Here is a 26492-nt window from a genome sequence, read left to right on the forward strand (position 1 = left end):
AAACTTAGTTGCTCCAAGCAAATTGCCACTTACCGTGTTTTAATGCATCGTCTTCGAGAAAATTTTCTTGGACGATGGGCCTGGAACAGGTAACGATCGATGGTGTGGAGGATCTTTTTTGTTGAGGATTAATTGGAAGAATGTGCACGGGATGATTGTTTAATTTTTTCCTTTTTCGATTGCTATGTGGAAGAACATTTTTTTTATATTAATAATTTATATTATTATTTCTATGATTAGTGACTTTACAATATTTATTTTTAAGATAAGATTCGTTTAATGTCGCGTAAGGTAGAATAAAATAGTGTATTTCGAAGATAAAGATTTTTTTTTACGTATCTACATATCAAATTGATCTTAAGATGAACTTTTCAGAAATAAATTTGTCTTCGAATAAAAGTTATACGATATTTATTAGGATAAAGATATTTTATTGATCAATAAATATGCGATAGTAAAATGAATATAGAAATAAAATGCATAAATATTATTACGGGTAACCACAATGGTTAATTGTATTGCCAACACTCGAGATAAATTATATATATACACATATTCGTTTAGAATATGTTTCTTTAAAGCAATTGGTCATAAAATTTTCTGATCGTGATTTAGTTTATCGTGTGTACACGTCCGATAATTTGTAGTTGAATCAACGATAGGCTCAGATTACTCATACAATTCCGTTTCGTGCCATGTATAAATTTATTTCTTTCTTTCTTTCCCCTCCTCTCCCCCTTTTTTTCTATTTTTAAAAAATTTTTTCATTGATTACGTTATTCATCGATTTACACATCGAGATACGTATATACATATATCTGTACTTTAGACCTGCATCGATAAATATCCTATTTATCTCGTTCCTTCGGGCCTCAATCTGAAACCGTGTCAGGTGTTTCACTTTCGTTCATGGATTTCGATCATGATTACTCACCGACTTACAATTTGCTACATGAATCATTGATTTAATATATAAAAAATTTATTTAAAGATGATTACATTGTAATAATTTAATTTCGTTGCAGGATAATTATTATTTTTCCAATAGCATTGATCTTTGAAGATCAATAATTTTTAAAATTTCAACAAGTATAAACAAATACAACAATATCCCTACATCTCCAAATCTTTAATTTACTTAATGAACGAACATCTTCAGATAAACGAATTATCATCGAGACCTGTGTCTCCATTTCCATCGTGCAATAATATTTCCAAGATTAATTTCCCTCGAATTTTACCCAATTCCGTGGTATGCGATAAAATATTTTTCTTCGATCTCATCGTAAACCATTGAACGTTATGCGTGTGTGTGTGTGTGTGTGTGTATCATGCGCGACACCATCTCGAGTGAAAGTACTCGGAATTCTTTGCGGCCAGTTTGAGCCGAGGGTTCGCCTCTGAAGAGGCTTACGCAACGCGGTATAGTAACAGGTGTATTACCTGTGTAATAACGTGGCCGAGGCTCGTTCGCACTTACGTACTTGCCACGTGTGTAAAAATGCACGCGATTCTCTCGAGTTACACCGCAGTACAATATTTTTCGATGCTTTGAATTGGAGCACGGGGGTGGAGAGAGAGAGAGAGAGAGAGAGGGAAAGGGTCACCGTGAATTAGGATTGGAAAAAGAAGTCGAGTTCAATGCGTGGTATATACAATTTCTCGCGATAAAGTTTGCAAACTCGTTGTGAACCGCCTTCTCAGGTTACTGGAATTTAATCCCTTGATGATTTCACTTCTCTTAATGATCTAGCTTAATTGTGTATAATCTTGAATGACTTAGTCCTCGTTAATCTAATCTTGAATGGTTTAAGTCATTCTGGCCAAGTTGTAGTCTCCAAGTTTAGCTTTAGTATTCTAGCTTTTAATAGTCTAGCCTCCAATGGTCTGTCTTCCAATGAATTTATCCTCTAATAATATATATATCCCTCAATGATCTATTTTAAAATTCAATGGTATTTTAGCTCTTAATGAGACTAAAATAAAGATAATTAAAAGATTATAATTATAAGAGTAACGCGATATCTGAAGAGTCTTCAGATTTTGAAAAGTGGAATGACAGTGAATTTTATTCATAGATAAATCAACAAGAAAACAATTTCTTTGTTCAGATTTATATCTTAATCTTAAGTTCAGGTATTCTGGTGTTTCTTGTTTTAATCATCCACCCATTTCCTCGCACTCCATAGAATTCAATGCAACTTCCATCAAGCGCACAGCTCTCGTTTTAAGTCTATAATTTGATTCACAATACTCGTTATATCTCTATCCAATCCCGTTCGAAGTGACCATTTACAAAGAGTTTCCTTTTAACCAAGAACTCACTTCCAATCTGGTTCTAGATCTTTGAATATTCTTTGTTTGCAATTTCAATTCAATTCACCCGACTGCGGATATATATACATATATATATATATGTATATGTATATTTTGAAGACAAGCTCGAATATTCATACAGCGCGCACACATTTCTATCTCAATCGTAAATGGATTCGATACTTTCACGTTGTAACAATTTTTCTTTTCTCCAATGGAATTTATTGGTGGAATTCTTGAAAGTGGAAGTGCTTATTGAGATAAATTAGAGCGATAAAACACGATAAAAATTGTCGACACGAATGAATTCAATAGGAGATAAGAGCAAGAACGATTAATGAGAGTTATAAGGGGAATTGTTCGTTAGAGTGAATTAAATTAAAATTATGGTACTGACAAGTTCTCAGAATTAAGTATTGATTTATTGATCAATACAGCGAGTGATAAACACATCATTGGCAATTATTAATAATCGACTTTGGCGCAATTGATTTATTATCGTTAGTTGGCGTCTACTAGAGGAATCTTTCTTAACCGTTTCAATGATGCAGCCCGTTCAAAGACCCGATTACTTAAATCGGTAAGTAATTAATACAAAGTATCGAACAGACATGAATTTAATCATCGTTCCAATGATACATATTATCCATTGAGAATTCCCTCGAACTCTACCTTATTTTTCATCCTTGTAATTTTACTTTCATTTCTATATTTTTATCTTTTATTTCTCGCATGCTTTCTATCTTAACATACTTTCTACATATATTTCTACGAAAAAAAAAAAAAAAAAAAGAGTATCGAATAAATATCCACTTTTAGAAGTTCAGATCAACGTTTATTTCCAACTTTTGATTCAACTTTCATTTCAATTTTCGTTACTTTTTTTTATTTCTCGTTACACATTTACACACTTTCTATCGCCGTACTTCAATAAAAAATAATAAATATCTATCCAAGAAAGCGACTCATATGCATATCATCGAAAATCAACCATGCAGGAAATCAATACTCGCGCGAATCGAAAGTACCAACATCCTCCGACGATCCGATTTTTCCCAATCGACCAACCTGATATTCTGAGAGAGAGAGAGAGAGAAAGAGCGTGGTTACACGTTGACACTCGCGATTGATTCTTGGTAAATTACGCCCGTCACATTATATCAATCGTTTAAATTGCCGGTTGTGCAAGGAATGCGACTGAATCTCGGCCCACAATGCGCATACCGGCATCGACGTGTCTATTGAAACGCTCACGTGCAAATTGCCGCGAGATCCGATCGTTGTGTTTTCATCCAAGTAGCCGTGTGTTGGATGTGTTGTTCCGAGAAACGGGAGATCGAAGCTACTTGGAAGGAAACGAGAGCGTTCTCGTTTCATCAGCGAGATAATTGCACTGCCTGAAATTATTACGAATTGTTGTGACCAAATTGTGAAGTCGATCGAATCGGTTCGATCGAAAGTGTTTAGTTAAAAGTATAATTTAGAAATAATATCCTATAAATGGTATATAAATACATGTAGCTATATAATATAATTTATATATTTAATATAATAATGAACATCGAACAGAATATTCCAATAATCGTGATTAATTAAATAATATCTGATTATAAAAATGGGCACGTTGTTTTCAACGTATACAACAGCAGAGGAAGCAATTACAAAACAAACAATCTTAATTTTATGTACGTAACAGTCGATATTGCCGTATTGTCGAGGAGCTATCAACGTGATTAATGCAACCCCGAGAGAGGGAATATACATAATACAAAATCGACGGAAGCAACGGGTGACTGGTAACTGATGAAACGGCTATAAAAGCCAGGCGAGCAAACATTCGAGCAAGTTCTTCGAGCAAAGAACGATTAGAAACACCGTGACCAAAGCCATTTCATTTCTCAGCCGTGTGGAATTCATGTTAACGAGTAATTGAATGTAAAGGGGCGTCCACGATGCTTGTCGCGTCACAATTGGAACATTAAAGAAGAAATATCTTCCGTGGCGGGTAGAATGGCCGTCAAATTGCCGATCAAAAGCCCGAATTTCCACTATTGTAATTTATGAGAGAGGCGTAATTAAGTAGCGTTTCGCATTTATCCGAAACATCGGTGTTCTTTCATCTTTTGAACGGTTATAAATGGAGAGGCGATTTATTTCTCGTGATAACTGCGATAGGTGATATGCTCGGGAGGAAAGGATAAAGTGATTTTTTTTCTTGTATGAAACACTAATGATTATTTTAAATAACGTAATAAAATATATATATCATTATTAATATATTTGATTGTTAAAAAAGAAGCAAAGATTTCCAAGATTAAGAAAATACGACAAGGATAAATCAAAATTTATGGAGCGAGTACAAGGATGCGCAAAAATAGATCGAGAGAATCTAGAATGGTAATTTTTTTAATGTTTAAATTTCTAGTTCTCGATCTTCACTGGAATCATAATAATTAGTTGTGATTATTTTCAACTGTAATTTCGAACGATCGTTGACGATAATCGATGCCTACATCACGAAAATCCGTAAAATTGCATGAAAATCATTGTACCTTCTGATTACTATCAGAACCCATTATCCGTAGATTCCGATGCGAATTATTCGAGACCCGAGGCTCCTTCGTATCTAGAGCTTTTCATCTAAAGCATCGCCTCTGAGGTGTATAGTTTCTTGGATCTTCTATCCGAGAGAATATATTCGTAGATCTCGACTCACCGTGTCTTTTAATCACTTCATTTAAACCACGGTCCTTACGGTTGATTTAATGAAAGGAATATTTCAAGTGCGCCGAGAGAGATATATTTTAGATCAGCTTTATGAATCGCAGCGATTAAACTCTCTCGTATAATTCCAATGAGTTTTATGAATGGAAGAATGTGAAATATTGGAAATAACGATTCTCTCGAAAGAATTTTTTTCCTCCCTCAAAACATTCGAAATCTTAATTTATCTTGTATTGCTGAATTTTACGAAATGATGAAATGTGATTGGATGCTATATGATATATATTTTTTTAATATTACGTCTATGATGGTCAGTGAAATATCAGTGGAGGGATTGGATTCAAGATTTATCCAATATTAAACGGAAGAATAAATATACCAGAATCGAATGCTTCCTCGATTTTATTACGATGTATGCTCTTTTACATGGATTCTAGGATCGATTTGCACGAGTGAAAGGATGAAGAACGTGTCTGGAACGCATCATCGCTGGATGGAAAAATAACGATTGCAACTGTATTTTTGTACAGATTATGTATCTCGTATCCTCCTGTTGGAAAAATTTTCCTCGAGAATGATTGAAATTGTTAGGTGCACTTCTGGATTATGGTAATAATATTATAGACGAGATTAATGAAATGTTGAAAAATTTTAACGTTAATATCGAGTCTCATACGCATATATATTATTATAAATAATGCTATTTATTATGGCAACAAATTATTAGTTCAATAGATATTTTAATCTTATTGGCACTATAAAAAATATATTACGTATATGCTTGCTACTAAAATTTTGAATAATAAAAATATATATTATACTTGATTTTTCAAAATAATATTATAATAATTACAATAAGATAGTATCAAGATTATATATATATAATTTAAAGTGAATTGGACAATAGAGATAAGAGAATATTTTTTTGTAGAGATATAAGGAAGTATTCGAATGCATCCATTATTTTTCATGAGTATTTCTTTTTTGCACATCTTTGCAAACGAATAATCAAAGTTTCATTCTGATATATACTTTTTCTAAACCTATACGTCTACATTTTTCCATCCTTTTGTACGATATTTTAAAAAATAAAAAAATCCAACGACTCTAGCTTCTCTCGTATAATCTCTAACGACGCAGCAACGATAATTATCTCTCTTGAGCAATCTACGTGTTTCTTCTTCTCTATTTACTTCGAATCGATGAAACTGGTGATAACACAGACGATCCAGAAACGAAGGAAACAAGTTACGCGGGAAACAAAACAGAGCAAAAAAAAAAAAAAAAAAATTCGGTTCAACTCTATAACCATAAACGTTCTCTTCGCAGAAATGGAAGTCCCAATTGGGAAGAGGAAAAATGGTGAAAATAGAAATGCATCGCTCGCCACGTTTGGCGCGCGTTCCGCTCGAGGATCACGGTTCATGATTTCGAAATGGCGCGAAAACTTCCTCGTGGATAAAGTAAGAAAACTGATCGATCGAATGTAATTAACTGCATGTCGAGAGAGAGAGTGAGAGAATTTCTGATACATTAAGCGAGAAAACGCGAAGATAAGGAGAATCGGTTTGATACGGTTGCGACGAAACGAACGATATTTATTCGCTTCCCCTCCCCCTCCTCTCGTCCCGTTCTTATCGATCTGACGAATAGAAAGTTCGATTAGTTCTGCGTGATACGAATTTCTGTATTCCAGAAAGGGAGAAAGAAATACGTGGTAATTGTGTTCCAAAAGGCGTATAAGGCACGAGGCACGAAAAATTGACTGCGAGTTTAAGTTGTGCAACGAGTTTATTACTAAATACGTAATCAGTTTCAGAGGTGTTAAGAGGGAATTCGGGATATGTGAGAGGAGTTTTCCAATGTGTTCATTGAAATGGACATTGAGTGTGGCAAGTGTGGGTGAGTTATGAAAGTGTTTGTTTTTTGCATTCGAATATTTGATGGAGTGTAGAAGTGGTTATACAAGTTTCGGTATTTGGTTGGATATTTATGTATGCATATTCATTTTTTTTTTTTTTTTTTATTTCTATTCAATGATAACTTAATTGTAGGAAGGAAAATTATACGCGTTAGAAATCTGAAACGCGAGATAATCGGGATAATTTGGGATTAAATTTATGCTCGTGTTTTTTTATTATTATGCAAGCCGTTGAAAAATGCAAAAGAATTTTTCATTGGCGAAACTTAATGATAAGATATTATTTGAACTTTTGAAATTTATCGATATCTATCTATTAATTTTTAATACAATTATATATATGTAATCTAAAAGAATAACGAATTTTTATGACAAAATAATTATAGAAAATAATTCAAATTTATAATATATTTTATAATTAGATGGTGAAGAATTTTTCATGATTAACATTATTTTATTTACGATCGATCACGAGATATTGAATAAATTTTTGCATTTCATCATCCTAATTTCATTTACAACGTAATGCAGAATACAAATTGGAATTTTCTCGCTTAAAATTGGAGAAAGATTACGTAGACGTAGAGATAGAAATTCGATGACGTCCTACTTAACATCCACTCGGAATAAAGGACTGAACTTCCGCGATAAAATCTCGTTAGATTTCTCCTTTGGTTAGAAATCTCTTGGGGTCAACCGCGGCGCAACATCTCCGAGGTTATTTAATTGTAGTTATTACGTTGATAGTTCTTCTTCTCAAAGACAAGTGAAATTTTCGGCATATTTCTTGCCGAGGATTTCTGCGAAAAAAAAAATGGCAAAACCGAATGAACTTCCGCAAGATTTCTCCCGATTAGAAATCTCGTTTAAAATATCACGTTTAAGGTATTAGGATTTCTTTGATTCTTTGAAACGAAGGGAATTTTTCAAACAAGCGTAATGTAACATGTAGAATGGGAATGAATAAATTCCGATATTTCCAACAAATTCCAATAAAATTTCCATACATTCGTAAGATTGCGATGTTCGTTCAATTCGATCGAAGCGATTGAAATTTCTTTTCCATGCCAAATAAATTTTACTCGATATAAATGACTTTGAATGATTTAAATTTTAATATATAAAAAAAAAATCTGTATCAAAAAAAAATCACTTATATATAATACAAGATCCAGGATTATTCACAATACCGAATACTTTTCAATCAAACAAATCATTTCTTTTCCAAACCCTTCAATTATAATTCCCACGAACGAACAAATTTCTTCTTATGCAATCATTAAGAGACATCGTTAGAAATCCGATTAAAACTAAAAATTGGCTCTATCGTCTTTTCTTCAAACTCTCTCAAATCTTCACGAAAATCCATAGGAATCGTTTTCGAATCGAAAATATCGAGCGCGTCGGATCGTATAGGATCTCTTCCGCGATGATCCCGGAAGCGGCGCTCCTCGAGGAGGCGAGCCATTCGAGATATATCCCTCGGATGCGGTAAATCAACCGTTCGAACTTGGAAACGATCGATTCACCTTCCGATTTCGCCTGGAACGTCGTTCTCGAGCGACGTTCCCTCGTCCACCGCGAAGCGCATCGCGCGCAAACCTTGGTGGACGGCCTCGATGGCCGATCGTCAGCTCGAGCGGAACCGTGTCCTCGCGTCACTCGGCACGTGCGTTACGTGAAACCGTGCAATAATATTCCCTCTATGGCACGAAGCCGCATTGCAGCCGCGCGAGGACTTTCTCCAGCCTGGGGCGTAGCGCGCGCGTATACGCAGCGATGGAATCGAGCGCATCGCGAGCAACAGGATCGAACAATTAACCATTTATTCGAAGAAAATTTTCTGTTGATTCAACGAGTTCGACGAAGCTGTCGATTAAAAGTTCTCCTCACTCGCGGAATAAATTGATCTTGGGTAACCTTTTCTCTTCAATTTTCGCGAGTTGATCTGTCTGAATTGTTTGTGTAAATTCGTTTGTGAATTTTTATGATAATTTATATTTCTCGTTCCAAAAGATTTATTTCAATTGTATATTATTGTAAACATTCGTTTTAATCAAAATAATAGTAGATGTATATATTTTTGATTGGTTTCTTCAAGAATATTAATCTTGATTAAAATGAAAGTTGCAGTTTGCTCTGTGGTTTGGTGTAATTTGATCTAAGATCGATTAACAAGTTGGTAGTCTTTTTTTTTTTTTATATTTAACACATTGCTCTTATCTCTGTCATTTATGATTTTTATATATAGATGAAGTATATATTTTCAATATATTTTACAATTTTCATGTGGAACTCGATCAACGCACAATAGATACAATAGTGACGCTATGATTATTAAGATTATAAGTAAAATCAAGCAATATAATTATGTTTATACAACAGCATATAAAGTAATGAACAGAAACTAAGAAGAAAATATCTCGTTTACGTAATTAGCCGGTGAAAAATTCTTTTCCTTCGAATATATTGATTGATGACGATGCTTAATGGCGACGAAGCCGGAAAGAAAAAGCCCATTTTTCATCCTATTAATCGATTGGCGGTTTTTAAGAGATTCTTAAAGCCTCCTCAGAGTCTAACCTCCTTGATGAAACCGGACAATTTATCATTATAAATTAACCAGGAGAATGTTTAGAATAGCATTTCGAATAGTATGGAAAAGAGAGTTGTCAGGTTTAATTTAGATGCACAAGATTCTCGCTAGATAACTTGGGTACATGAATTCTTACTGAAATATGTTGTCTACTCCGAGGAGGAATTAAGATGCTTAATCGTGATTTAATCTTTTCTTGTCGGCGCAACGGATCAGAATTATTTCTTTTTACGTTTAATTTACGTGAAAGTTCAGTTGTTGTTGGCATTGAAGTTGGAATAATTGCACGAATTAAACTCGATGATTCCAATCGCACTAATTCGAAGAAATTATTATACCTTTATAGGAAAGGAAAAAGAAGAAGAAGAAGAAGAAGAAGAAGAAAAAGTTGAACCGGAAGATAAAAATCAAAATTTGAAAGGATTCTCGTTTGATCGGAATTTTTTGATAGCTTTTGAAAGTTTTGATTAATATTACTCTTTCCTCGTATCGAGAAAATCATAAAATATCCGAAAATAAAAAAAATGTTAATTAAGGACACGTGAAATACGACTCGATATATATATAAAAAAAAAGTAATAATTGATGTCTCATTTAAGGATGAAATTTTTATAGGTGATTATCCGTCAATTCCTACTATTTTATTGATGTCGTATTTTATTATTTCGTCGTTCGATATTGAATCTTTTTTTTTTTTTTTTTTTTTTTTAAATAAGAAGCACCTCTTCCAGAACCGAAAATATTTTCACGTGAAATTTATACTATTTATGAGAGGAATAAAACGTTCTTACAAAAGTATTTCATATATCCTTAGAAAATTTATTTTTACGATTCGAAAGATTCGTATGATTAAAATTCGAACAAGATTTCGATTTATAATTACGTTTTAATATCGTTTAAATAAGAGACGCGAAAGTTTAGTATAATATAATTTAATAATTTCAAGTAGTAGTTTGTTATAAATTTGATCGAATCGAGACTTCAACCTAAATATTATCATACAAATTCGCTGTTAGAAAATAAACGAAGAGAGATATATATACACACGCGCCCGACCAATAACAAAAACAATCCACAAAGTCTCGTCCCGTAGATGCGTAATTATCGCGCTCGTTCGAATCAAAACGATCAGTGCCATTGGGGCCACCGGTTCTCGTAGTCACGAAGTCAGCCAAAGGTAAGAAGATGGCCGAGAAATTTTAATTTTCCATTTCGCAACGCGCCTCGTCATTCATCATCGTCCAACCATTAGTTCCGTTCGTTCGCGCCGCGTGTATGAATATTTAAACGTCGAAACCGGCTCGAATTCGGCTTATCCTTTCGTCCAAGCAATTTTCCACTGTGATGCTTGTGCGCAGAAAAATTCCAAAAATTCAGGAAAAATGCAACAAGTAGAGAATTACGATCGACGGTTGTATAATTGCTTCCGTGTGCGCGAAACCGCCATTCGAGATCACCAATCAGGCAGTTGGATTAGAGAGAGGGGGAAGGGGGTCTAAAACATCTTGGACGTCGCCGCTTTGTTCGTCGCAACAGGTGTGCGAGGCGCAAAGACGCGTTTGAAAGAGATCTTCTCGTGAATTTCGTTTTTTCTAATTTTCGTGATGGAACGCTGTTGTGTGAATAGGATTTGTGAGGTGGTTTTACCAACGGTCGATAGATTTTTTTTTCGTTGCTATTTTCTTGAATTTTTGTTTGAAGTTATTTAAAGAATGTTATTTAACCCGGTTTGTTTGTTCGCGTTGTTACTCGTCGATTCATTGCGAATGATTTTATTCTTTGTAATTATTCCAAGAGTACATCATCTAGTAGGAGTGCATCTATATTAGTATCCTATTTAAAATGCAGTTTCCTCTTTTTCTCTAAAATATAAACTTTACAATCTTACGTAATTTAGACTCTTAAAAGAAACAACTACCTCCATCTCCCTCTCTCTTTCTCTCAAACATCGTCAAACTTTCTTGAAATTCTCCCCTCCAAAAAATCCATTAACCAATCCTTCGAACCCGAATCCTTCGAAGGAAGAAAAAAAAGTGATATCCCGTAAAACTTCCTCAAAAATTCTCGATAAAGAGACGAAAGAGAGAAGGGGATATCTTGCCTTCCCCTCCGTTCAATCTGTCAAACATCGCCTCGTGGCTTTAATCGAAGCTGACAGAATCGGGGCCGTAAACAGGCAGGAGTGTCGACCGGTTAAAAGCCTACCGTCGTACGCAATTATAATCGTCGCGGTGCGCCCCGTTTCCAAAGAGTCAGAGGACGAGGCCTGGCTCGTTCGTGTCCAAAGAAGATCTGCGGTGCCGATTTGGGGGCCCCGCGCAATCCTCTCGCGATTGTGGACCGGTCACATGTCGGCCGTTCGCGAGCGGACAGGTGGTTTCCGCGCGAATTAACGAGTCCGCGCGATTATCTGTCGTACGCGTTAATTGGCGGCCGCGTGTCTTCCTCCTCGCGACGACGAGGATCCCTAACCTGTTGACGTGATCGATAAAAAAAGAAAGGAGAATTTATTTAGTTTTTTTTTCGACAATACACGAGGATCGATCCTCGGCCTCTCCTCCTCATCGTCGAACGATGATCGACGATTGCCGGTTGACTGTGAGCATGACTCGCGCAGTCGGCAAGTTTGGGAGTGACGTTGTCGGTTCAGTGTCCTTTCTCGTGATGCGAATGGGGTGAGGTCGTTTGTTTTTTTTTTTTTTTTTTATATTTCAATTCATTTAATTGTAATCTGATTATTGTCTCGAGAATATTATAGATTATATGTCGATTGAAATGTGATTAATGAGATAAGTTTTATGTTTAATTGAAAAATGGTAAATGATATTTAATTCGATACGTAATTCTATCGGTGGTAATTCGAGTGATAAAAGATATAAAGATATATTCAGTTTAAATTTCATACGCGATAATTGGTTGGCGAGAATTGAATGAACTTTCCTCTGGAAATAATTGACGTTTGCCTGAAATATCAAGGTTCAAGTGAAATTTATAACAGCATCCGCGTGCTTAATCACGATGAATATCTTTGATAAAGAGAAAGGAAAAATGAGAGATTCTTCTCGCGCTTGTAACAAGAAGAATCAGTCTCAAGGGAGATTTCTTAGAAGGAGGAAACCTCTTGATCGACCCAATCCTATCAGGTCATCGAGATATCGTCAAAAGTTATTTTCCTTTATGTCGCAGAAATTAATATTCTTCAAATAAAAATGTTTTGATACGCAATTTTTAAAAATGTTTGCAATTCATTTACAATTATTCATAATTAAACATTAATGGAAAATTTCGTAGAATTGATATAACGATATATACTTCGTTTAAAAAATTCTATGAATTTCCATATTTCCATATAATAGATTATATTATCCTTAATGTATAATATATTATTCATTATTTATATCGATTAATATTCCAACTAAAACCTTCGTAATACTTATAATATTACTAATGAAAATATATTATACAATTAATTCCATTCCATTCGATCGAAAATGGTTATCATTGATGAAATCGCTTCATTAAAAATAATTCTTCCCATTCCATATATTACAAACCGATGAAGCCGAATATCGGCTAATTAAATTAAAGATACACCGATTTTGATAAAGATTCCATTTCGATTGGAGTTAATTAACAGTACTTTAAACGGATAATCAATGATAGCCAAGCAATCTAATAGCTCATTCCGCAGAACCAATCGTTTTCTATTAAGCCACGAGTGTAAGATGCTCCAGTCGATGCAAGTATGTCTTGAACGTCACGCGGCCGTTTAAACAGTGTTTAATTATTTCTATCTACTGGACAATTCGATTGTGACGAATTGCCTGGTTAATCTCGCCGATTAATCGCGATTTGAATTACTTATCGTTCCATCCCATTCGATTTCATTTTATCGATGGAAATTGTACTTGTTGTTAATTCGATTTAAAATTAATTATTCATTATTGAAAGTAACTTCAATTAGATTTACATCAATTACAATCGACATCGTATCGTATCTTTTTAAAGGATTATTACGAAGAAAATGTAATTATGCTAATGCATATTCGAAAAGTAGAAATTTTTAGAATCTGTGTGTCGAAAGAATATTTCGACTTTTAAGTTTATTCATCTCGATATCTATCACTTGTATTATTCATAAACACTCTCACTATAGAAGATATTATTAGTACATTTTATTATAATATTTATTTATTCCTTCCATTTCGCTCAAAATTTCTTCACCCTGATATATCAAAAAACGCAACTAACCTGACAAATCGTCAAAAAAGGAAGAAAAAAATTCAAAATTCGTTCAAATAATTCGTAATAATCCTTTCTTACCTCCCCTTGACAAATATATAAACGACTACGTCCCAACGAGAATAATTAGAAACAACGCGCAAAACGTTTAACCAAACAATAATCCAGAATTTCCTGGAACTTCAATTCTCATAAGCTTTTTCCCTCCCAAAATTTGTCCTCGATCCCTCGAGACAACGCGTTTAACGCGTTTCCAAAAAACACGCGCGCCTCGAAGAGAAAGATGGATCCAACCAACCGGTCCCGTTTTGCGTACCAACGCGTCAACGTTCACGCTTTGCATACGCGTCCATACGTGAACGACGACGAAGAAAATCCGCGCGTGAATTAATTTCGGACGTTTCACCGTTGGGTATGCACGCCGGGTTTGAATGCACGCGCCGTTGCCTCGCGAAATCGGCGCGACGAGCGCGCCAAGGAAACGAGAAAAGGTTTGGATTGAAACCGACGGGTTGTTTGGCGGATGGCATGCGAGCGTGTTCGTAATTGAAAAGCAGAAAAAATGAAAATTGAAAGCGTTCCGCGATACGAGAGGCGGACGGGAGTTTTCTCTTTGGAGTTGGCACAGCCTCGATCGCGCAAAAATGCAATCCTCGTTGTGATCGATAATGCGCCCTCTTGAAAGGGTTAGGGTGTAATCCGAAGTAGAAAGCAATAGAACTTTTTTTATAAATAAAAAACGTCTCTCTCAAAATAATCTATTTCATCCAAAATCGTTCCTCGATATATTCTCGATGCAATAAAAGATATGGATCTCTCTCTTGCTGTCCTCGATTCAGCAACAGATACATATAAATATATATATATATATATGTATACTCATATAAAGGAAGATCCTTTTCCGATGAGCGTCTCGTTAAAAGAAGGGACCTCTTCCTGCCGTTTCGTTGATAAAATCAGGCCACTTTCACTGCAAAACGGTTAATTTACGAGCAAAACCGGCGCACACCGTGCGGAGAACGTGCAATTGAGAAAAGAGAGGCGGGATAAAGAGGATCGGCGTTCGCTTTCTTCTCGCTTCGTCGGGCTAATTGACCGAATCGAAAGATGAGGGAGCGCACGTTGGCGACAAGAGAACGTTTCCGTTTGATGCGTGGCTTCTGTAATTCTGTAAGGAAGAAAGGGGTCACGGGGTTAACGCTTCGGGGTTAAACGGAGAGGTTCCTAAGTCGAGGTAGAAACTGCACGGCAAACGTGGATTCTTCTTCGTGCGAGGAGGACGAGCTTGATCGTTTAATTGCTCGTCTTTCCACACTTTAAGGCCAGTGTTTCTCAATCTTTTCTCGAAACGTAATTTCATTTTGCGACATGCGAATAATTTGCGACCCCTTTTTCTCCCTTATGAATATGTATTTTTAATTAGTTTTGAAGTGTACTCTTATTTCTTTTTTTTTTAAGCCTTCTCAAGTTTATTATTTGAAATTACGAGTTGTAATTACCTATTATGTAAATGTTAGATGATTTGGGTAATTTGTTTTAAGTGTATAAAAGTTTGAAGATTATTGTTAGGTCTGTTCAAAAATTTTTCTTTCTTTTTTTTTTATTGTTAATAATTACGAGCTATTAACTGAGCTTTGAAATAAAAACTATGTAATCACTGTGCAATTTATAACGATTAAAAATTACATAAGGCGATGAAGAATGAAGATATCAATAGGAACATCATTATTTCAAGGTAGAATCCTTTTTATAGAATCTTACACATATCCCGCAAAAAGTGACTGAATCAATTCTTACATCAGCATTATAATAAAAAAACTCAACTTTTACATAACCAATGACAATAAAAATAATTCGAAACTTATATATAACCCATAGAAAAAATTAAATATCTTCTCATCAATTCTCATCGATCTCGGTTTTATTTTTCGAGTTGTTCGCTCAGCACGCCACTATACAAAATTGAACCAAAATGGTCTCCTAAATTCGGTGTAAATTCGTGGGAGGGTGAAAGAAGTACGTTCGTGCATCCACGAGACGGTTGTGCAGTCTCGTCCGGTTCCGTTCTCCATTCCCTCCTTGTATCTCTCCAACCAGAGGACCTTGGCGAGGGAAAATAAATAATAGCGTGCGGCCTTCGTAGTCGGCCGCGAGAGAGAAGTTAATTGCTCTCCATGCGGCCGAGCTACCGCCGTTCGAAAATAATATCCCGCGATCGGCCGTAATGGCACTGTTACACGGGACGTTTCAACGGCCGCGACCTCTCGCGTTCTTGACCGCCGCTTTCCCCTCATTTTCGCTCATTCTCGCTCATTTTCGTTCGATGTCAGGTACTGACTTGTCTCGTTAAATTTCCCATCGCTTCGACTATGCGTGGTTGATAATTTTTCAACGAGAGATTTTCTTTTTGACGAGATGTGTATCGCGATTTACAATACAACGTGAACGTGGATCAAATGTGATTAAACGTGTTTGGTAATTTTTAAGCGAGACGGGACGAGTGTTTCTCGTGTAATTGTAATTGTGAATGGTGTTGGAATAAGTAATTTCGTTTCTTTTTTTTTTAATGGGATTTATAATGCGTGATTGTGAGAGAAGGGGAGTTACAATGTGCGAGGTTTTGTATTAATTGGTCAGTTTAAATCGAATAAAGATGTACGTGTGTTTAATGAGATTTGAAACGAAGTGAAAAATTCGTGGATTATTTGAAAACAGTTCGTGGCATTTATATATAAATCGTGGTGAACAGTAAAGTTGAAATATAAAGTGTATCTGATAAACGGAAGAATGTGGTGAGTGGCCGGTGATTTCTTCCTGCTGCCTCTCTTTCATTTCTCTTAGTTAGTTGCACCTTGTGGTGAATGGTATCGTTTTGATCGAAAAAGAAGATTTACAACGAGCACCATCGTTGTAAAAAGAGTTTTGATATCGGCAAAACGATGCAATGCTACATGTTTGTATTGTTTATAATGATTTATAAATATCAGTTAGTTTTTCTTCTCGAATCCCGTGATATATCAGTTTCCATTTTCCAAAATTAAATTAATTTATTTCTATTTAATCTTATGCAATTATACGAAAGAGCGCGATAAACAATAAAATATAATAAAATACAAAAATCTCAATCTTTTATACAACGAGTGTAAATTCGGATATTATGAACTTAATTCACGAGAAATTCTCTTTTAATTCTCCCATTGCTCTAATTCAGTGGTTTCCAACCTGTAGACCTTTTAAGAAATCATAAAGGATTTTCGAATTATCAATTACCTTTTTATTCGACAATTTTATTATATATTACATTTTGTTATATCAAAAGATTCAAAAACAATGCCATTCATAGTCATTCATTTTTTAAAACCAATTTTGAAAATTTTTCGAATCATTCGAGGAGGAAGGATCGTGAATTATTGTACTTGAATACTATAAAAAAATTCGAATATCGCACAAAAAAAGAATTGAGAAACTCTGCCCTAATTACAACGATGTAGATCGACGAAACATTAATAGTTCTGGGATCGTTGGTCTCTCGTGTTCGGGTCGTCGCATTCGACACGACCTTCGAGGCGTATTGAACACGTTCTTGCTCTCTTAGCTTTATGACGAAGCTTACACGAGAGGAGAAACGAGCAGAACAAGTAAATGATCAGGGGGGGAAAAAGTTTCACTCTTCTTCGTACCGTTAAATAGACTTTCTTAAATCTCGTTTTCGATTTTTTACGCAGTGAAAATTGTGTCAGATTGTGTCTGTCCATAGTATACATTGTAACTATCCAGACTGATATTATTGAGCAACGATTATCATTATAAATGATTGATATATACGATCACTTTTACGAAGAAAACAGATATTTTGCGAAGATTGAAAAGATATTTTCTATTTCAAGGATATAAATTGATACGTGTATTTTTGGTTATCGTTAATTCATTCATTAAACTGTTACATTGGGATCAACGAATTATCCTCCAATTAAAATGGAAAAGTTGCACTAAATTTTTGTTTTGTTAATAAACGAATATCCAATTACAGAGATTGAACAAATAAATAGAAAGAAAATATGGTATGTGAAACAACAGTTATCTCTTGCAGCTATGCTCTTTTTTCATTTATTCATATTTACCTTTTTTTTTTCAATATTCACTGATTCGAATCACGAATTCACAGAAACATGTACACGCGTATTATTATTCTTCTTTTGAACAAATTCGATCGATTATAACTCAACTGAATGATTCATATCGCGTTCATTGTTAGTTCTCTTTGGGAAAAAAATCGAAAAAAATGGTTGGTATATTGGGTTTGCTCAGAGGAATCGAAAAACGGTAAATCGCGAAGTTATGGAAAGTCATGGATCGAAGCGTATCGGCTATTATATAACGTAACGAATACGGCCTTTATGTTTCCCGTTTTTTACGATTGTGTATCGGTTTTTTTCTTTCTTTTTTTTTTTTTAGAGGGAAGCTAAATTTCAAGGTAGCTCGCGTTCGACAAGAGGAATTTGACCCGCAATCGATGCCAAGCGTTGCGCATGACCGTTACCTGAAATCGAAATAAAAATTGAACTACGTTCTATTGTTCTGTGATAAAAGGTGAACGAATGGATTAGTTGGTTGAAAAATTGTAGGAATTCCTTGATTTTTATCTCGAGCTTACTTGTAAATTATATGTAACTCCTTTCCTTTTTCTTTTTAGATAGCAAACTTCAAATTTCGATCAAAATTATTTAATTGTTAACTATCATAGTGAAAAGGAGCAAATAAAAAAATCTAACTTAAATTTATTTAAATTACAAATCTATTTCAGATTTATTATACAGAAAGTTTTTTTTTTTTTACGTGTATCTCAGAAATCAAGCAGAGCAGCATTAAGTATATAAATAGAAATAAAAATTTCATCCGTTTAAACTTTATCTCGATCGAAATGTTACCTGTCAATCACTTCAAATTCAAAAAAGAAACATCTTCTCTTCCAAATTGCCCAGTATTAATCAAAAATATAACCAACAGAGAATAAAAGAATGAAAAAAATCTTGGCTCCAAATGAAACAAACTTTTTTTCTTCCAAATTCCAAGAATTTGTAATTGGAGATACAATCAATGCACGATTAAAAGTATCACTAACCTTTACGGATTCGATTCTGGTTGCAGGTGGAAGGATGTTTAAGAGGCTGTCGAAGTCGAGGCGGCACAGCGCCGATGACGTGGCCCTTTCGTTATCGAGCCCGACGACCCTGGACGAGCCACCGGGGACGTCTACACCGCGGGACAACTGTCAGAGCATCAGTCCAGCCGCCCTGCTGAGGGTTTCGAGGACGAAGTACACCAGGAGAAGCTGCGGGGACGCGAGCGCCATGCAGGCGTTACTCGCCACCAGCAAGCAGGAACAGGAGCAGGACGCAGCCGAGGCGGATTATCAAATGGTCACGGCCGTTCCTGCCTTCATCGTTGAGCACGAGCCCGAGAAACAACGTGGTGAGTGTAAAAATTCGAGTCGATTCGAGATAGCAACGATAGTTTTCACATTTGAAAATAATGTGTTGATTTCATTGAAGAACAATCTCGAAAATTATTTTGTCTTAGATAATTAGATGTTTTGTTATTTGTGATAGGATTAATTCTCGACACGATGATTATATATATGGAAGATGGAATTACATTTTGTGTTAAAGAAAATAGGATAAAGTAGAAAAATTTATGCTCGAGTAATGGCAAGCTGAAATTCTGTTGCTTGATTTGGATCGATTTTATAAATTGATAGGTGATAATTGAGATAAATTGTTCAATTATTTCTTCCATTCTTCTAAATATTCACGTTAATCCATTAGATTGAAATGCCTTGACGTATATCAAATTAAATTTCATTTGCCTCTATACATTATGGTTATTAATAAGGTAAGCATAACGTATGAAGCATCGGTGACGCTTATTAATTGAATAATTTCTTAATCACTTCTTAATAACCATGTTATATATCGTTTCTAATTTCTGTTACCAATCAATATTTACTTTCAACTAAAATTTCTTAAGGGATATTCACTTTCATATATAAATATCATATTCACTTCCATATGTAAATATCATACATGCGAAGTTTCAAAGTTTCAGAATCAATAATATCCCCTATTATTCCCCGTTTATTAAATATCTCACGAGAAAATATCGTCACGCTTTTCAAGCTTCCACTGATTTTTACTTATTTTTTTTCTCATAATTACAAACGATTACTCCGTCTCTTTGAGACACGAACGATTGATGGTATATCCAATCGAATTGAAAAACATACATCGTAAGAAAGAAATAAAAAAAAGAAAAGGAAAAAAAAAGGGATTTGAAAAGGACGTTTGTAATTTTCCCAGCAATCAAACAAATTACGATTCGTGTCAACGAGTGTATACGAGTAAGTAGTTGTTGATTTGTAATACACTCAACGTTGTTAGAAATCCATAATTATTATTCGTAGCTACGAATAAACACTTCGTTCAGTTTCCTCATGCTAATGAACGTTCGATTATCGAGAATATTAAATGACTGTTTTATATCTTCTCATGGAAGATCATTACAAATAAAAAAGAAATAAAAGATTAGAGAGTAACGCGTTCATGGATGTCATTTATGAGAAATTTAAAATAAATCAAATTTTATATCCGTGAAGAAAATTTTATAATTTTTAAAAACATCGTGTATCAGAATATATCTTAATATCGTGACGTGTTTCATACAGGATGAGAAGTTTAAACACGCGCGCACACATTGGAGAAGAATTAAAATAATTATTGCGAAGTGAAAAGGAATTATTATCGATTGAAGAAAGGTGAACAGCGCTCTCATACATTCATACATATTTTATTATATTATTATAATATTATAATTCGATTATAATTTTAATAATAACACGTCATCAAGTATTGCTAATTAATACTCGTCAAATTCAATAAGAATTAATCATACATTGATCAATAATTTGCATTACAATTTCAAAAGCATTACGCTGAAAATTTACTTTCCTTTTTTTTTTTTATCATATACACATCTATAACACGTTACATAAAATCTGCATTCATTATCATCACAATCAAACTTGAAAAAATATTTATTCCTTGCTTTCCTTATCCAACTATATCCAACAACTTGCATTACAATAAAACCATTGCGCCAAAAGATTCACCTCCCCTTCCTATCTTATCATATATATGTATATATATATATACAATACCACATAAAATTTCCATTCATTATCACCCTCGAAGACAATGACACCATTCCAGACAGTTCAAACGTGCCTCGGTTATATAATATTCAACCATTCACTCATCGACTTTCTAAACTCACGACGAATCGAAACGTTTCGGTAATTTTTCATCAAAAAACTGTGTAATGTACAGTTAGCTGGTACGATTCTTTTTCCGCATTGATTTCATCTCTCAGACTGTGTTTCTTCGATTTGTCTCACGCTTGATTTCATTCAAGGAATAGATGCACGAAAGAGATGCAAAATTTTTGACAATCCATCCATTTTTGACAATTTTTGAATTGTTATAACGAGTAATTAAGTAACTAAGAAAGAATTCACCTCTTGTGATTTTCGTAAAATAAAAAAAATTTGCATCAAATTTCATCAGAATGACTCAGTCACTCGATCATCTTTCAAATTTGCAATTAAGAAATTCTTTTCAGAATTTATGCAATTACGAGCACGAGATAATAAATTAATCGTTGAAATAATCGTATTCAATTTTTTTTATTTTGATAAAGTATATCGAATATCGAATAGGATATGCTTCTTATATAAAACAAATGACTTTTAATTAATAATTCATCGTTGCTTTATTATTCAGATTTGTGAATATACTTATTCATTTGTCAATTTTATTTTTCGTTTAAACAGGCAGAAATGAGAAGATTAATGCAATATAAATTAATTTAAACACTTTTCGCAATCAACATTCATCGATTCATTTTCTTATGTGATGTGATGTAAAGTTGAAACGGATGTGAATCATTAGAGACCAGCAATTATCCAGATCAATCGTTTTCCATGTTGTAAATGGTTAGTAACCTTAGCCTAGCTTCTTTTAATGTCAGTAAACGGATCACCGTTTTCTGCAACAGTATTCATAGATCGGATCAAGCTACTTATTATCTAATTTTATCTATTTTTCTTTCGATTTGTGCCTCTATTTTTCATCGCTTTATTTATCCCTTTAGTTATTAGAAATTGTTAGTTTTGCATACAACAGAATAACGCGTAGAACAGTTTCGATTAATTAAAAAAAAAAAAAAAAAATTTGAAACAGTCTTCTGGAGCGAATGAGAGATACTCACGCAACGTGATCGTGCTGTTAAACGTATCCATTTAGAGTAAAGAATGCAAATTTAAATGATTCGATTCTTGCAAATTGTCTAAATGCGTGTGATTATCCTATATAAGATATAAATTTGAATAGAGGGCGAACTTTGTAGAATACATCGGTCTAGTTACTTTTTTTTATTGTTATAGCACTATAAATTTTTTGTTTTGAATTCGTAAAGTAGAATTCCACAGGGATAAAGAAATCGAAGAATTAATTTTCCGCAAATGATGACAACTGTATCATTAATTCATTTAATTTATAATTAGAGAAGTTTTCTGATAATGAGGAAAAATAAATCATCATTAAAAATTCAATGTATATTTGATGATTTGAACTCGTAAGCGCTATAAGAAGCTAATAACATCACATGAAGGTGTGTCTTATTTGCTCGAGTGCCGCGCCTAATTAATTCTTTTCGCGAAATGTCATAGTCTTCGAACGTTACAATGCTCGAGCAATCTTTGCAACAAAGACACGCGATCAGAAAAAACAATTATATAATAATATTTATTGTTTCTGACGTTAATATGTCATATCCCCATCGTTTTTAAAATACAATGCAGATTTATAATATTAAATTCACTCTCTGTTTTGCAATACTTTTAAAAAAGAAGAAAATAATATTTAAATCAATATTGTTACCATAATCTCGCAAGAACAGAAGCGAAAGAACACAAGCTTAACTCGAATCCTTTGTACTATTATTCATTATCGAAATCTTCACTATACGTTTTATACGTATAACTCAAATATATTACCTGATGTGATATCCCCAAGCTACGTAAAACAGACATTTATTATATATTCTCCATCGTTAAAACGTTTCCCCTTCTTCTTCTATTTTTTTCTAACACTCGTGCAAGACAGAGAGAGAAAAAGAATCTAGCAACCATCTCCATAACCATTAAACCTCTCATGCACTTACTCGCAAAAAAAAAAAAAAAAAAAAAAAAAAAAAANAAAAAGTATCGTGAGAACAATCTTGGAAGCATTTTCATTTTTATCGAAACACCGAAATCAATTCCACCAGTCCCCCGGTAATCACCGCGAATATCCGCCGCTCGAGAGGGCAGTCATCGAGCCGCCCAAATGGCGTCGATAATCGATGGCGGTTATCGTGTATCGTGGCGGGTAAAATCGATCGCGGGCGCCATGATAACGGGCGATGAAAGAAAGAGTACAGTTAATCGCGGGCTACCCTTTCGGCCGTTACGGTACATCCTGTATCCCTCGAAACCGTCTCATTTACAAAATCGCATGAAACGCATGGACGCATGCGGCGCACGTACGAACCAGAACGAGCATTTCGAGCCCGGCCAGGCGATCCGTCCCTGGAAGAAGAGGGAGAGATGGTGCGCACGATTTTCACATTCAAATTGCCCTCGAAAGAGAAGAAGAAGAAGAAGAAGAAGAAGAAGAAGAAGAAGAAAAAAAGACAGAGAGGGGAAGAGAAGAGGATGATGGCGTGCGTTCATCAGAGAGAGGGTTCGAGGGTCAAAGCGTTTTAAAGCGTTGCGACCGAGCCGCACGCGTCGTGCGAAATTAACACTTTGCCGGGCGGCTGTCAAGTATGGAATACGTGTATGTACGTCTTAACTGGATGTTCCGTTGCGCGCTTCCGTGCGCGAACACACGCGTGGAAATGTTCTTGCGATTAGGTCGTTCGTTAACGGGTTATTTCTTTTTTTTTTTTTCGATTAAATTTTTGCGCGCGTTAAATCGATTTCCTTGATATCGAAGAGATACTCGATGGAATTATTTGATATTCGAGCGTAATTTTAAGTACTTTTTTGGTATGGTATGTGGATGGATGTTTTTTAAAAAAAATTGGAAATAGCGGATGATTCCAGCCGATTATCGAGTGCATATGTTGAGTGCATATGTGTATGCTGGATAACTGGATGTTTCGTTGCTACTCTTGCATATGAAAACATGTGCAAATGTTTTTTATGATATTAAAGTTGTTGAAGAGGGATAGTGTTTTAGGCTTGTAATTTTTTTTTCGTAAAATATTCACGTATAAAGACGTGTGAAGATTAGGTTTGTTGGATGGATTCTGGAGAAAATTCTTCCTAGAATAATATAATTTTCCTTAAATTATTTCAATGTTGTAATAAAATATCGAACTTTAATAAAATACAATGTAGCGAACAAGATTTTGATCGGTCAATTTTGTGGAACAATTTTCATCGAACCGAAGATTTAAAATCCACGTGTTATAACCATAACGTGTATAATATTTCTTTACACCCAATACTTTTTCTCTCCTCATCCTGTTCGAGGAAATCATCGTTCGCGATATCGTCCAATTAGCAATCAATGATCTCGAACGATTCTCGAACTCGAGTCGAATCGGATCGAGTAAAAGTAAACGGTTTCTGAAAATTCCCATCTTCGAAATGACGCTATGGAAGAATTTCACTCGAGGAGGAAGATAGTATCGCGGTCACGTGCCCGTTTCTTTGTTGACCAGTGTACACGCGGAGGACACCGTTTCCTGATGTGGCGAGTCTAAGTGCTCTCGAACAGAATTGCATGCTCTGATGGCTTCGGTGTCCTTTGCTTCGTGGCAAACGGATCGCCAAGTACTGTTGCTCCGGTACAGTGTTTTCCAACATTTTTCGAATCACCGCCTCCTTCCACGATTATATTTCATTTATAATTTCCTTTCGTTCCTCCTACGAATCTCGTTTTACCTATTCGTCTGAGAAATTATTAGAATTACTTACTCGAGGCCTCTACTTCTTCGTGCGATCAAACGTTTAATTTTATAATGTTGAGTACGATAACGAGAGAATTATTGAAAAGTATATCGTCTATGATAGCGAAAATCATTCGTACGGAAGTTGAGAATTACTGATCTTCAAGTCCAGATGTTCGGTATTGTGACTTAAGTTCTTTTTAAAACGCCGCTAAACGCTTGAACTTCGCATCCTTTTACTAATCACGGCGTGAATTATTTGCTTCGTTAGAATAAGGTATGCACGAAGATAGATGTGCAACATTCTCCATCTTTTATTTTTATTTTTCTTTCTTTTTTTTCGAGATTATCGTGTTGAAAGGTGGTAGTCGTTTACGATATGAAGTTTATTTTTGTTTGTATTAATCATATGATGATGGGGATTATTAAGGAAATAATTAAAAAAATACGAGTTCGTATTCGAATCTGTTTGAGAAAATGAAAAGGGAATGTAATTTTGGAAAGATTTTTATCGTATCTCAAATATTTTCATATGTAGGTTATATAACTTATAGGTGTGAATTAATAGTATGTTACGGTTCAGAAAATTTTACGTTCCAATTCTTGTTTCGATGAATAAAAGAAGGAGAGGAAGATCGGAAGAAATAAATTTTAGAATATTTAGAAAAGATTCGATATTTCGAAAAAGATTGTGGTATAACTTTTTTTTTTTATATCTCATGTCAATCATTTTACTTTATCATCCATCATTAATTTTAATTACCTTAGGAATAAAGGAAAGATTATGTGAATATAGTATGATCAATTAGCGAGATCTAAAATAAATTTTCCTTTGTCGCAATAATTTACCTACCAGTTTAAAATACAGTTGGTACCAGTCTCGTTAACGCTTAACTGTAAGGACCTCTTCACAATATGTGCAACCCCGTACTTTCGGAATATTTGCCAACGTTAGATAATTAACAGACCAGCATCAAAAAGCTGACGATTCTAAATGGAACTGTTTGTAAATTGTTAGCGCAAATTAATTATAAAACGACAAACGAGATGTGCAGGACAAATTTACAAATATTTATATTAAATAGAAACTCGTATTTCTATGATTTAATTTTTTCTTTTTTTACATCTAGCTGTATTATAAAATTATACGTTCGTTTAAAAATTTATGATGTGTGTCATAAAATAATTATAAAATTATCGTGCAAAATTTTTCTATTGAAAAGAAAAATCATGAGTAATAAATTCCAAGGATTGCTTCGAGTCAGTCACATAAATTTTAACATTCACGACATAATTTCATTCCATCCACATTTCTTGTATCTTCCATTAGCACCTTCAGTTCTTATTCTCCATTGACTTACTTGATGAATAAAATTCTCATCAGATAAGTAGCTTCAAAATAGAACATATATCCTTTCCTTTCCTGATTAGTTTTAGAATTCTCAAAAACGAACAATTGATAACTTATTCTATTTTAGGTTAATTTATAATTGCTATTGCAAAAAACCTAAAATATTGCATAACCTGGAAAATAAATTTTCCAAATAAATTCCACAAGAATCTTTTAACCTTATAAAAAAAAAAAAATCCAGTTTTCCAATCTAAAATACAAAGTATGTGCTATATCATATGGATCAATAT

The 26492-nt window shown here is 34.4% G+C and overlaps 1 protein-coding gene across 2 annotated transcripts in view; it reads left to right on the forward strand.

The window, feature by feature from the left end:
- LOC122720368 overlaps positions 1-26492 on the forward strand; it is a 103627-nt gene that overhangs the window by 65347 nt on the left and 11788 nt on the right. For both annotated transcript variants that reach the window (XM_043947031.1, XM_043947034.1), the window contains exon 4: positions 18948-19271. In XM_043947031.1, coding sequence (XP_043802966.1) covers positions 18956-19271 — 316 coding nt within the window. In that variant the 5' untranslated portion in view covers positions 18948-18955. The remainder of the gene's footprint in view (positions 1-18947; positions 19272-26492) is intronic.

Source organism: Apis laboriosa, unplaced genomic scaffold (assembly GCF_014066325.1).
Source record: "Apis laboriosa isolate Shangri-la unplaced genomic scaffold, ASM1406632v1 scaffold12_cov154, whole genome shotgun sequence".
Classification (NCBI taxonomy): domain Eukaryota; kingdom Metazoa; phylum Arthropoda; class Insecta; order Hymenoptera; family Apidae; genus Apis; species Apis laboriosa.